General features: G+C 42.5%; 1 protein-coding gene across 1 annotated transcript; it reads right to left on the bottom strand.

Moving 5' to 3' along the window:
- Positions 1–12,582: 12,582 nt before the first annotated feature.
- On the bottom strand, positions 12,583–14,508 carry bhlhe23 (basic helix-loop-helix family, member e23). Its single transcript, XM_085782263.1, has one exon. It carries the CDS (start codon positions 14,051–14,053, stop codon positions 13,370–13,372), a length of 684 nt encoding a protein of 227 aa, XP_085638389.1. The 5' UTR covers positions 14,054–14,508; the 3' UTR covers positions 12,583–13,369.
- Between the last annotated feature and the right edge of the window lie 328 nt (positions 14,509–14,836).

Here is a 14,836-nt window from a genome sequence, read left to right as displayed (position 1 = left end):
CATGACACAGTTTATCCTCCTGACATTTGCTTATCCATAATCTCCCTATTATCTGTCTAGGGATGCTCCTCTAACTAATCCATCTTTGTTAACGTCCTGTCACAAAATGTTAAAAGTCACACGACCCCCTACACTTTCTCTTCAACCTTAACGGATAATTGTGGTGAGAAATACTACATTATTATTGACATCAACAAATGCCACGAAAAAGCCCAAATTAGCAATGAAATGATCCCGCTGACAGTGATCAGTGAGTCACACCATTGCACCGGGTGACACATTTCCTCAATGTGGGGGGAACTGTAGTTTATTTTCAGTCAATGCCACCCTGCTGCTGTAGATATTCACTAATCCTATACCAAATATACTACATATAGTATAGTAAATGTGCAGAAGACAATAGTCCCCTACTAATACAATTACTACAGTTAAAATATAGTGTCTAAAGTGATTTGGCCAGATATTATAAAACAACATAAAACTTAGGCACATTACATAGTTTAAAGCTTTACACCTTTAATAGGAGTTACAGTATTGGTGACCACAGTCATGATATAGGGACATCTAAACAACTAAAACATTGCTGTGCATCAGTCATTGCACAAGTCACTGCACAAGACTGTTTAAAAATCCTAAACTATGAACACTGTAACATACCAGCAGTCTGGTTTTAGTACCAATAAATCTGCCCCTCTCAGTGCTGGGGCATTAAGCCTCCTGTCAGAAAGTGGATGTACAAAGTGAAGTGAGAGTTCACCTCAGTGAACATGATTAAATCAAACAATAACCTCCTTCCTCTTATCAAATCCTCTTAAGCAGGCTGTATTACATATCTGCTAAACAAAGAAAACTCAATCAGAACAATCAACCGAGCCAGGCCAACCCCCCACCACCACCAGCTTGTCTGATCCCATTGCATGATTAAAATGAAAATGGAGCCGGGACATTACCAGAAATCCCATGTTCACCTTATAAGGAAGAGCCGAAATCTGCGTATTTGTGTGTGTGTGTGTGTGTGTGTGTGTGTATGCGTGCGCATAAAAGGGGGATAATATAAATGTGCCCTGTGTAATTCCCTGGCTTGGATCACAAAACACAGTTTTTTGTATTGTCTGCGATATTAATAGAAGATTATGATTGTTGGGATGGGATTAAATAATATTTTGCCTGTCCATTCTCAAAAAGTAATAAATTAATTTGTTTGTGAGCGGTGTGTTTTCAGGAAAACATGTTTTTTATTGTGTGGCACCGCAGCACAGGTATGAGCACGAATAACCTGAGCACAACATCACAGAGATCCTTCAATTTTAGATTTTGATTGTTACAAAATGTTAATGAATGAGGCAGTAAAGCTGCATTTAAAACATTAAATACAAATCACAAACACTTGACATTTCACCCTACCATGTTCTATCATGATATTTAAGTATAGGGCTGCAACCACTGATAATGTTTCATGCATGGTTAATAGCTAATTATTTTCTTGAAAATGTCAGAAATTTGTGGGAAAATGCCTGTTACAACTTCCCACAGCTCAAAGTGACGGAAACAACAATGATTGACATTTTGACAATTATTCAACTTGAAGTTAGTAGTTAGAAATTTATGTTATGTCAATTTTTCAGCTTTTCAGAGTATTTCATTTTGGCTATCACCCAGACAATAACATAAGGTTGCCAAAAATTATAAATCAACACAACAAAATTTTAATTATGATATATAATCTCTCCAACGAATGACTCAAGTTTATGCAAATAGATTGTGTTATAAAATGACATGAGGCTGCTGGGTACGTGATTTGTACGTTCATGTTTTAATATGTGGGGGAAAAAAAGTCTACAAAGTCAACATCATGGGCCTTTGATGAATTACGCATTATGTATTTATATCAGTTTGTGTATGAGTGAGTGGGAGAAAACTCTCTCTCTACAGTATATCTGTGTGTGTGTGTGTGTGTGTGTGTGTGTGTGTGTGTGTGTCAGAGACTCCTGGGCAGGCTTACAGTAAGAGGCAAGCATCACATTACTGTTGCTCCAGTTCACTTCCTGGGATAATCCTTAACACAACAGAGGGAACGGCAGGTGACCTGCACCAGCAGAGCTACAGTATGGGGCTCCATTAACAAACACACACACACACACTCTCCCACAAACATACACACAAACATACATACTGTATATACACCTACTCACACACACAGAGCCATCCATTCATAAATAATACCAATATGACCCTCCCTTCACCCTTCACTCTTTCCCTCTGTTTTGTCGGCGCTTCCCTACTGTATTTCTCTCTCCTTCCTTCCCCTCCTCGGCTCTTAGTGAAACATATTGTAACCCCGCTGCCCCGAGATGATGGAGTGTCATTCATCCGCAGCCCCAAAGTCATCTCCTCCATTAACAGCGGTGTCTAATTAAACCTGTAAATGACAAACACGTAGGCACAAACACAGGCCATGCTCTAATGGCCCGCTGTAGCAGGAGAGTGATGGGCAGCTGTCTCGTGTCCATCCTGCGTGCTGATCAACCTTGAGACAGAAGGCCTGGGGGACGACTATTAGACCACTGAGATAACAGTGGAAGGTTAGCAGAGCATTGATAATGAATGATGAATATACAGTAGCCTGGTAGTTAGCTAGATAAGGTAATTGATTCATTAATTGAGGGCAATATTGTCTTTTATAACAGAGTGCTGTTTTCATTGTGCTGTTTGGTATAGGCTACGTCTCGCATATGATTTCATCTCTTTCCAGATATTCACATTCGCAAAACAAAAACAGCAGGGCACGGCGTGGAAAACAAACAAGAGGTGTTTTTCTGTTGTTTGACACAGAACCAAAAACAATGGGAGAACAGTAACTGTCTCCAGGGATCATATCTGACATTATTATCCTCTTATTTGCATTCTATGAAAAAGGAATAACAAGGTAGCAGCTTATCTAGAGCTCCTGTGTTAGTAACCACTGCGGCATTAGCATTAGCCGCCAGAGTTAACTCCTTCGTGCAATGCTGCATAGAAAGTGGGTGACAAAAATCAAAAAATCTTGGAAGACTGAACACAAAAGAACAAGAGGCATCTTTTTGTTCATTGCATAATATATTTTTTTTGTGAAATCCTACCTCTCCCCACAATACAGTGTCTAATTGTTTCTTATATCAATCATAATATCGCCCACTCTCCTATCATGTTGTCCTGAAGAAACCTCAGGATACAAAAAAAAATCAATTTCCATATTAGTTTGAAAATGTTAGGATATTTCAGAAGAATTATCCCTTTCAAAAAAAAACAAAAAAACAGGCTAAACCCCCGCTCTTATTCCTGCTAATCCTTCAAAGACTGTGATATTACCTGATAGGATGTTGTACAGTGTGAATACTCGCAACAAGACAAGCCGAAAATAATAGAAGCAGGTCCCCATTGTAGAGATTAGACTGAGTATGTCTCTCTCTCAATTTATCTCTTCCCTGGAATAAAACGGCTGGTTTTTGGATTTAACCCTCTCCACCTCTCGTTTTTCCAGCCAACTGGAAGCTTCTTGTTTCTTTTTGCTTCATGCCAAAGCTTATAAAACAGAAATAATTAACAAACTGTGAGGGCAGTTGTTAATGAAGAGAGATTAACAGAATAATTTGAGAAGGAGCTCGCATCTCCGGGAAAATGGTTACAGATGACACTGTACATGGGATTTCCCCAAATGTTCACACATCAGACAATGACACACTTGAGGCCTGCAGCCACAGAGCGCTCACACAAGACAGTGATTTATAGTCACGTTGAGACGGTCCCAGAGTGATGATTTCAGTTTGACAGCAGGTTGATTCTTCACTTTGTTCCATTACGGCCAAACCATCTGATGTATTATCAGAATTTAAATTGCGCACACAGACATTCATGGTTCCCAGATGATATACTGTACACCAACAGGCCAAAGTTTTCATGTGTTCACTGAAATATCTCAGCATCTATTTCATGGCATACATTACAGTACAAGCATTCATAGTGCCAGGATGATGAACAAGGTAACAAATAAACAAAAAATCTTCCAACTGGTATGCTATGCATGAAGCATTATGATAATTAGCAAATGGAGCCATTCACACACTGCAAAAACTCAAAATCTTTCCAAGAATATTTGTCTTATTTCTTGTCAAAATGTCTCATTTCTAGTCAAAACTAATCTCTTTCCACTTTAAATAAGACTCATCACCTAAAAATTAACTTGTTTTTAGATCATTTTCACTTGTTTCAAACAAATTTTCACTTGAAATAAGTAGAAAAATCTGCCAGTGAAAGCAAGTTTTTTGTGCTTGTAATAAGAAAGAAAAACTTGCTCCACTGTCAGATTTTTCTACTTATTTCACGTGAAAATCTGTGTGAAAGAAGTAAAAAGTGTCTAGAAACAAGCTGCTTTTAATGTGATGAGTCTTATTTTAAGTATAATGAGATTTGTTTTGACTAGAAATGAGACATTTTGACTAGAAATAAGACAAATATTCTTGGTAAGATATTTGAGTTTTTGCAGTGCAACAGTCATTGGTTAACTAAAAGTTGTGCAGTGAATCCCCGCAAAGCCTGCAGCAGCCGGCAGCAGGAATCAGAATATCCTCGGGCTAACATGCAGGCTAACAGGCTAACAGACTCTTCAGCCTTCTTCAGCATGTCGGTTTCAACAGGGAGTCCAGCTGAGGCAAGTATGTGGGTTGGCTATATGAGTACTGTGAGCAGGGCCGGCCCTAGGATTTTGGTGGCCCTAAACAAGATTTGTGTTTGTGGCCCTGCACTCTAAAGCGCAAACACCAAATCACTGGTTAAAACTGAATACAGACGTGTTTATGCCCTCTGAGGTTTGAGGCCATTTTCTCGACTTTTACATATTTTCTTAAATTGATCTTTTTAAGATACTTGCAGATGTAACAATACTCAAGTGTTTTATGTCTAAATATTAGAACCTCCGCTGTGAGCACACTGAGGCCAGTTTGTCCTAGAACACTGTAGAAAGAAATAATTTAGGCCAAATGCTGGAAATTTGAGGTCTGCTTTTTGAAAAAAATTCAAATCCCTTGTGAAAACACACCATCAGTCATGAGAATGAACTGTTTTGGTGCTTGAAATAGGATATGAATACAGTAATAGATAAGTGTAGAAAACAAGTCTAAAATGACATTTTGTAAGATTGCTTTTTGAGCACAAATGTTGTCATTCTGCCGTTCTATTTTCACCAAATGTCTCAAATGTGAGATAAAAGAAGCTGAATATTGACTTCACATTACATATAAAGCTCATAGCTGCACGTGCAGACCTCAGGATGTTTAAATGACTTGAATGAACCCCGGTACCTTTCTGATCATGTGGCCCCCCACCTAACGGCTGTGGCCCTAAACAACCACATAGAGTGTTTATGCCAGGGGCCGGCCCTGACTGTGAGTCCACTGTAGTCCCATGTTAGTCCCAGTCTCAACCAGTCACCTGGCTCCTACCTCATTATTGAAATTTAAACAATATAATGTTTTTGTTTACGTCTATTCTTGGTAATAAATGGTAAATGGTCTGTATTTTATATAGTAAGAGTGGTCATATGTAAAAGCCAAGCAGGTGGGAAAGGATTAAAGCTTCTGATAATGTCAAGATTTAAATCGTACATCCCCAGCGTAAAGTTGATTGACTGATGCACACCGGTCCTCGCTGCAGAGTAACAAAGGAGCCTCATGTCACAGAACAAAGCGTTCAGACTGTTTGTGTGTGGTAATTGGTCCTAGACAGAGACTGAGCTGCAGGACACTTAAAGCCCCTCAAGTCCGGCTCTTTTCTGCTCTATACATATTGAACAGTGGAGTCAGGGGGCCTAAGAAGATTATCACAATGGGATGAAGGGTCCGTAAGAGCCTTTGTAGCCTCACTTGTTGGAAGGGTTAGAGGAGCATAGTGAAAGTTGCCGCAGCACTCTCAAGCTCTTAAAGCGCTTGAGCTTACAGTAAAAGCCCTGTTTACAAGCTTTCAAAGAAAAAAGCTGTGAAATGAGAAGGGAGTAAAAGAGAAAAAAAAAAAAACAATAAGAAGAAAAACAACAACAACAACAACACAATACATGAAATGGCCAAACACAGTCCTGCTAATGCTAATACAGTATGGCAGCATCACGCAGAGAGGAAGAATACAAAAAATATTGTCAGGTTAGAGAATAGGTATCGTCAAAATGCCTGAAGCAAAACATGTTATTGTTTTATTTTCACGCAAAATGTAAAAATCCTTGGTGCATCTTGTCCATTCAGCAGAGGAATATCCTATTGTGTCCATGTGTGAGTGTGCGTGCATGCGTGTGTGTGTGTGAGTGAGTGTGTGTGTGTGTGTGGTGAGAGCCAAGCATTGAAATGACATGAAGAGTTATTTGGGCTGTAATGAAGCTGCTTAATGAAATCAGTGCCCTTGAAAGTTCTTCATCAATTTTAGCTCCCTTGCTCACTTGCTCGCACTCCACCATTCCAGGCTGTCAGCTAATCCACGTGCGCGACACAATATTAATTAAACACAGCGTTTCCTGAAGTACTTAAGTGAAGCGCTATCATTGATAATGAGCAGGTTTAAAGGAGTCACATCCCTCCAAAATTACTTTTTAAACCGGCCTTATTAAGCAGAAAATGAGGCCCAAATCAGCCTACAAGCTCCTCATTAAAAGCCACTGATCCTTGGCCACGCGCATGTTCCAATGGTTTTAATTAGGCTAGCGCAAGATCGTCGCCGACAGGAAGTGCCATTAATCTTGTCTTTTCATTCACAGAGAGGGGGGGGGGTACACCATGTTGCAGCCTGGTGCTCCAGCCTGGGCCCAGTGGAGCCTCAAATGCCACAACAGGAGGAGAAATTAGAAAATCAAGTGACATACTTTGGATTGTTCTTCATTTGTGTGCAAGCAAATAGAAACACAGAGTAACACGTCGTCCCCCGTGTTGCAACTTTTTGGTATCACTTTATAATTACAAGTCAGTTTTGCTGCTCAAGTACATCATTAACACACACAGAGATACACACAAACAGGATGAAAAGTGTCTTCATTTACTCTGAGTGTGTTTATGAGTTGCGCTCGCTGTAGACGATGGTCCTGGCCCTGCCTGTCACACCGGCTCCGCATGGAGGATTATGGATGGCCAATTACATCGCTTTTGTCATTAATTAATGAGGATAACGAGCTCCCCCTGCTCCCCACAAAACTATGGTGCTCCTCAGCTGGTACCGAACAAGAAGAGGGGCCATGTGCATGTGTGTGTATGAGAGGGAAAGAGAGGGAGAGAGAAACAGTGAGGGAGGAACAGATAAAGATAGTCTATATGTAAGTGAGGGAGGTTATAGTGTGAACAAAAGGGTGAACACAGTGATGATTATTGACCCCAGGGCTTTGCATGTTCATTTGTCCAGCGAGTTAAGGTGTGTCTGTGTGTGTGTGTGTGTGTGTGTGTGTGTGTGTGCGTGCGTGTGTGTTTTGCACACCACCAGTCCTGGTATCTGTGGGGCCATTACAGAGATTAGGCAGCGCTACAGTAACGGATGCCCCCGTTTGTCAGCTCGGATCCTCTGTCAAGACAACAAGCTAAAAGGGAGAGTGATGAGCACAGTTATGGAGAAACAGGGGGAGGGTCTGTTGGTGGAGGAGAAACATGGGGGCATGTGAGTATAGAAGAGAAGAGGAGGAGGACAGAAAAGGTTTTTTAACAAAGCTGAGGGGAAGCAACAAATCTACAGAGGTGGAGACCCGAAACCTCCTTCGATGTGACCCCCCCACCCTCTCACAGAGCACATTAAAGGGATAGTAGCATTTTTTTAAAGTGGGGTTGTATGATCTACAAATAGCCCCTAAGTACTTTAATTGCAGTAGAAGACTCTCTGCACTCCTCCCGTTAGCAACGCCAGCCCATAATAGCCCTGCCCAGAGATTTACAACATACATTGTTGTGAATGGACCCAAAGAAACGGCCTATTTTCGTGGCCTAAAAGAGGTTTTACGTGAAAAAAAATACACAGTTCCATTGTTCGCTATAATATAATTTTTTCCAGCCCCTCAAAGTGCAGGAAAAACGCAATTTTTATTTGGACCTAACCAACTGCTGATCGGCGGGCGCTAACCCTGGGCGGAGGGATACGTGAGTTGGTTAGGTCCAAATAAAAACTGTGTTTTTCCTGCACTTTGAAGGGCTGGAAAAAATTATATTATTAACAATGGAACTGTGTATTTTTTTTCAGATAAAACCTCTTTTAGGCCGTGAAAATAGGCCATTTCTTTGGGTCCATTCACAACAATGTATGTTATAAATCTCTGGGCAGGGCTATTATGGGCTGGCGTTGCTAACGGCAGGAGTGCAGAGAGTCTTCTACTGCAATTAAAGTACTTAGGGGCTATTTGTAGATCACACAACCCCACTTTTAAAAAAAATGCTACTATCCCTTTAAGCAGAAACCTATGAGAAACAACTGCGACATCATTTTAAACAACAAGCTCAGACTGTTGTCATCCGGTTGCGATGCGATCCGGCCTCGGTCTCCACTCCCTCCTCCCACCACCAGGCCCAATTTGGCCCCAGTGCCACGCTGTCTGGGTCCACCATGCGTGGTGTCAGGTGCCTTGTGGCGATAGGCAAAACGCTTTGCCTGACTGCCATGTTTCGAGGGAGTTTGCGGCCATATGAGCACACAAAACACACACACATGCACATGTACACACACATACACACAATGCACAAACACACAGACACATACAAACAGACATCCCCTTCCCCTCTCTCCACCCCCCCCCACCCCCCCCCCCCTCCTTTAGCCTCTGATTAACGAATGAAGGGCCCCAGCCCCGTCCCGCTTGCACTTGCAGCAATGTCGCCCCGAATCACATGGCTCCTCGGAACCAACTGACTCACCCACTCATCGTTTCCGACACGGTGGGGCTGGGGGGGGGGACAACGACGGGGTGTGATGTCACAGTGGGAGCAGAGCAAAGTTTTGGGGTTCCATGGGTGGGTGAGTGGGTGAGTGGGTGGGTGAGTGGGGGCCATGCATCCTTACAGTGCCACCGCCAGCACGAAAACACTGAGGCACCACCAACCAGCACCTCTTTTTTAGTCCATGTCCTGTGTTGTTCTCCCTCCACCAGCCCACACACACACACATACACACACACACACACACACACACACACGCACACAGCCACTAGTCTTATAGTCTCTGTTGTTTATCTCACCTCTTCACCCCGCCCCCCCTCCCCTCATGAACCTGCCTGAAACACCAAACACACTCTATGTCACTTGGCATCTAAAGCCACGGCTATGCCTCTGTGGGCAAATTTTAATAATAATAATGATAATAATAATAATAAAATAAAAAAAATGTAATGTTTTACGGTCCCTGTACCAGAAGCATAATCAGAGCTGAAGTATGTTCATTTTCCTTCAAGGCCCCTGTTGTAAATACAGTCTGTGCTACAGTGTGCATCAGACACATGAGCTCGCACAGAGAAAGAACTTAATTAGAGAAAACAGCCCTGTCAGAAGCATTAGGCAGAGGTACGCACTTAAGGGCATATGGTTTTAGTACTATACCATCGGGTTGGAGAAAAGCACACAAACATACCTCAAAGCTCCGAGCCATGCTAATGAAATCACTCCCTTTCTATCCCACTGAGAGCAAACACAAATGTTTACAGACATCACACAGTCTGTCTGTACCCTGCACCACACTGGGCTGTCGTGAGAGTGGTGGTGGTGGTGGTGGTGGTGGTGCACTGACTGTGGTGCTGTTGTGGGTTTGTCTGCAAAAAGAGACACTGTCAACAATAAGCAATGGGTGAGAATAGGTGGTGAGTTGTCAAACTGTATAGCAGCGTTTTGCAATGTTGTGATTTATTTTGTACTATCTCATTTATATCATTTGAGTTTTAGATTCATATTTATATTGCAACAATTTGAACTGGCTTTGATGGATTAGTTGGTGTGTGTGTTTTATGTAATAAATGGCAGCAACAATGTAATTATGACCGGACATTATAATTACAAAATTATGTTCCTCTGCAATACTCCACGTAGTTGTAAATTTGTTGCGAATTAAAATGTGTTTTAATTTTTATGCTCTGTGTGTCCTGTGATTGTGCAACGAAACAATTAGATACAAGGGAGATATTTTAAACTGGAATAATTGTCCCTTTATGTAAATCGCAGTGCGTTTGTTGTTTTAACTGACGACCGCCCAGAATATTTGTATAATTACAGACCTCTCAGGATTTTTTTTTAAAATAAAGAGCTGTTTCAGGGTTTTACATCTTGACACACATGGCAGACTTTCTGCAGGGGCATGCCCAGGGCTTATTCAGCCATTCATGTTTGCTGCGTTGCATCTAGACATGAAACAAAATGAGTGTGTGTGTGTGTGTGTGTGTAATTTTAATTGTATTGTTTAAAACCATCCTCTATACTATACAAATATATTTGTTTGAGCGTACATTTTAGTTCTCCTAATACATTTTCTGACTAGAAAACAAAACAAAACACTGAGTTATAACGACTGGCTATCACACTAGGATATGCAAATACTAAAAAAGGCATAAAAGAAATTGTATGTTGATTAAAATGACGGTTTCTACCTCTCGCTATCAAATAAAGACATAACACACACACACAAACACACACTTTGCACGCTACGCAAATACACTATGCACCTGTTTTGCTACTTTTTTTTTTTAATTGTGTAGTTTCTACACATCTCAGGCATTCATCAAAGAAAAAACAAACAAGCAAAATGTAGCTTACACATCCCTAAACCACACAGCAAGCCAAAGTATAAAAAAATTATGATATTGTATGTGCACATCATCCACTGCTCTTAGGCAAAAGGGCCAGGACGCATTAAGCAGCAAAATCTCAACTCTGTCTTGATGTACAGATACAGCCTACATGCCAAATGACACGCTGCCACCATGAACACTGACGGCCATTAAGATAATAAGGTGACACAATAAAGCATATATCTCAGCAGCTTGACATTAGAGGCCTATAGGGAGCAAAAAGTGACCACCCAACCATCCGTGCAAAAAAAAAAAAAAGGCAACCAGCTCATTTGTGGCAATTAGGCTGTACAGAAACCAAGGGAGCGCAGGGCCTGAGTCCTCACATCATCAACAGCATTTGTCACATTTCATCCCCGCTGCCCCCCGAATGTCTCGTGGGGGCCTCGGAAAAGACGTGCCATCAGAGGGCCAATTTAAGATGCCATGGGTGGCCTGTTGTTGTGACATAAAGCTAAATTGTAAGAGAGAGAGAGACTGGGGTGGATCACTTAGTCACTTTCTGAGTAGCGGAAATAGACTGACCTGATCTAAATGTCTGATCTAATGTATTCTGAGGAGTGTCTTAGTTTGTGTAATGAAAACAGAAATACCAAATATATGCAGACATGTTGCTAAAGGAGGAAACACCTGTGGGATTATGAATACTGATTTCTCTTGGTTTAGGACAATAAAGATGTTTGTGAGAGATGTATATGCTGTTAAACACATACAGCACAACCATTCAGCTAGAAAAAAAAACAATATTTAGCTACTGGCATGTTTGGCCACAATACAGTAAACAGAAACTGTTAAGTTTTTTTATTTATGCCAAAAAAATGAAAAAGAAAAATCTAAATAGAAATATAATTAACACAAGAAAACCCACAATATAGCACCAACATATGGACAAATGTAATCCAAGAAAGTTCCAGTCTGTTTCCAGGTAAATAGAATAAATCAAAGACAAAGAAATCACACATGTTTCCAGGGATGTAAATATCACCTCACTATATCAAACATCAATTTCCAGATACCCCCCCCCACTCCCTAAATGAGTCCACGACCACTCCACAACCTGCAAACAGACACTGGCGCTGTAACGTTCACTGAATTAAGTCGAGCGGGGAGACAGGAGCTGAAATCGCGTTAATAGCTGTCCAGGGTATAAGAGCCCGGGCAAGGAAGCCTGCAATCACCCAAATACCCACAGACAGGTCCTGGGTGCCCCGGGCGGCTCGTGCGCCCTTCCCCTCAGCGCCACCGACCCCACCGCGTGCCAAACGGGCCTCACCAGCCCCATTGAGCTCGTTTAGACTTATCTCTTCATGTCAGAGGCTCCTCATGCGAGAAAAGAAAAGTTGCCAACTCATTTTAGCAGAGCCACTCAGAGGGTGAAGCCTGGGAGTCATTTTCAACAGCGTGAGAGGCGACAGTTGCGTTTTTTTTTGTTTTTTTTTAAAGTTACTAATTGTCTATGATTTTACATTTCATCTTCATATTTTAAATCATGAACCATTGTGGAAAACCCTGCCTAGAAAGTAGCCAGGATGAATTTGCAAACTGTCACCTTACATGTCCACATCCTAATTAAAGTCTAAAGCACTCATTTAAAACAAAAAAAATGGACATGATACCTTTATGTTGTATGCAATTGTGGCTGTTATTTGTCATTTTAGTGCGTGTGTGTGTGTGTGTGTGTGTGTGTTATAAAATGTCTGCCTAATGTGAGCTTTAAGAAAAAAAAAAAGGCTGTGAAATGGTTGTTGAAATGAAGCAAACCGAGCTCAAGCATAGATATGTGTTTTAATTATAAAGACATATAAACAATATATGAAATCCATGTTGCAACACAACCAAAACGCTTCTTCCGTGAACAGGCTGTATGTCACCATTATAGTATAGCCGGGGCTTGGAGCGGGTGATTTTTTTTCCACAGTTGTACAATACAATCATGTGAGATGTGCAATAACTTAAATAATAATAAATAAATAAATAAATAAAAAGTTGTGAACAGATATTTTCAGAAAATATATCAGCCAACATCACATTAGATTTTTTTCACCCCCCACACACAAAGCATCAGGGCAATCAGTCCAGGGAAGTCCTTTCATATTTGTTGTACCTATTAAATCTAAATGTTGAGATTACCTACGGCGCATTTCCTGGCATTTCTACTTGTCTTATTGTTATTGTACTGTTGCATAGATCACAAATAAGAGCTGATGACAGAACATTTCTAAAAGAAAATGACCCAAACTTTGAAATTTGGACATGGCCTGTAGTCTCTGTAAAGTACAAGCGAGAGAGAAAAGTGACAGGGTTTTTTGACTTCATCCTATAAGAAGGCCTGAACAAATCGTTCTCTATGCAGCGTCTGTTAAATATGGATGAAACATTGCAGTATAATTACTTAACCATATCTTAAGATTATATGCATTCGACTAAAATTTGTCTTATTTTTCCACAGAATGATTTAAAAATAACTAGAGTGGGAGAGAGAGAGAGCGAGAGAGAGAGAGAGAGATGGGTGCAGTATAGGTAAAAGTTCAAGAAAAGAGAGATGAAACCAGATCAAGGCTTGTCGTTACAGTGTTTGAAGAGACTCGACGGTGTCCCGGAGTAAGTGGTGCACTTTTCGGCACAGGTGGCGAGAGCAGAGCCCGAGAAAGGGTAGACGGCAGCCTGTCCAAAGGGAGCCAGGGCGGTGGGGATGGGTGAAGTTATGCTCTGTCCCTGGTTCAGATACGCCACCAGCCGCCTCATCTCCTCCAGAGCCTGAGCCTGCATGAGGATATAGTTCTTGGCCAGGAGGAGAGTGGCTATTTTGGAGAGTTTTCTCACCGAGGGGCTGTGGGCGTAGGGGATAACGGCGCGCAGGCCGTCCAGCGCGTCGTTCAGGTCGTGCATCCTCCGTCTCTCCCGGGCGTTGATGCTGAGCCGCAGGGACCGCTGCTCCTTGGACTTCTTGGCGAGGGGCCCCCCGGGCTTGTCGTCCCCAAAAGACGACCCCCTCTTCCGGGACTCTAGGGAGTCGAAGCCGTCCTCGTCGTCGCTGGTGTGCTCCCCGCCGCTCTCGTTGGACTTCGCGGTCTGCCCGGAGAGGAAGTCGGTGGCCGGTGTGAGCGGGAAGCGAGCCGGACTTCCAGGACCGTGGCCAGCGCCGAAGCCGAAGGCGGACTGGCCGTAGCGCTGCGTCAGGTCGAGGAGCGCGTCGTTGCTGATGGACTTGAGCAGGTTCTCTTCGCTGACGTTCATCTTCTCTACCGGAGCAGATTCTGACAAGGAAAAAACAAGTCTTGTCTTCCCGTTGTTCCCCCGCCGCTGTCCTGTCCTGTCCTGTCCTGTCCTGTCCTGTCCTAAAGACTGTAGGTTCCTCCTTCCTCCGCGCGCTTCTTCTCTTCAGGAGTTGTTGTTTTCTAGGAGTTCCTCTCTCTGTCTTCCCTCACTCCTTCCTTTCCTCTGTCAGCGCACTGACTCTTCAAGAAGGAGGCTGTGTTATCTGAAGCTGAGCCTCTACATGCGTTCACCTCCTCTGTACACTGCGCTCCCCCTTGTTGCGCGCATAGCCCACGTTCAGCAACACTTCTCTTCAACTGTGCACGGTGAGACCGGAGCGCTCGTGTCCCCCCTCGTAGGGCTATAATACAGTTTCGCTTTTCCTCTCGCGCGTCTTTCTTGCCCTCCCTCGCCTTGGGCAGATTGTGACTCGCGCGCTGCCCTGCTCGCAAGTTAGTAGGAGCACGAGGCCCACCGGGGATTATCTGCCCGTCCAATCAGGGGGGCGTTTTAATTAACTCGGGAAGAGCGCAGGTCTGCTCCCAATTTCAACCATAACGTGATAATTGCAAAGCAAACTGTCACGCAGCCCAGACGTGTCTGCTACTGTATTGTTCACTTTTATGTTGCAAACTATTTTGACCTAAATTTGCATTTTCACAAACTTGAAATGAGGTGTATTAAAGGGTCACAAGCACAAGCCTTTAACACACACAGTTCTCGGGCAGTGCAAACTAAGACAAGCAGGTGAATAATAAAAAG

Source organism: Trachurus japonicus, chromosome 7, assembly GCF_045865225.1.
Source record: "Trachurus japonicus isolate A0001 chromosome 7, Traja_1.0".
Lineage (NCBI taxonomy): Eukaryota > Metazoa > Chordata > Actinopteri > Carangiformes > Carangidae > Trachurus > Trachurus japonicus.
The sequence above is the reverse complement of the archived record's forward strand: the minus strand, read 5'-3'. Positions and strand labels throughout refer to the sequence as shown.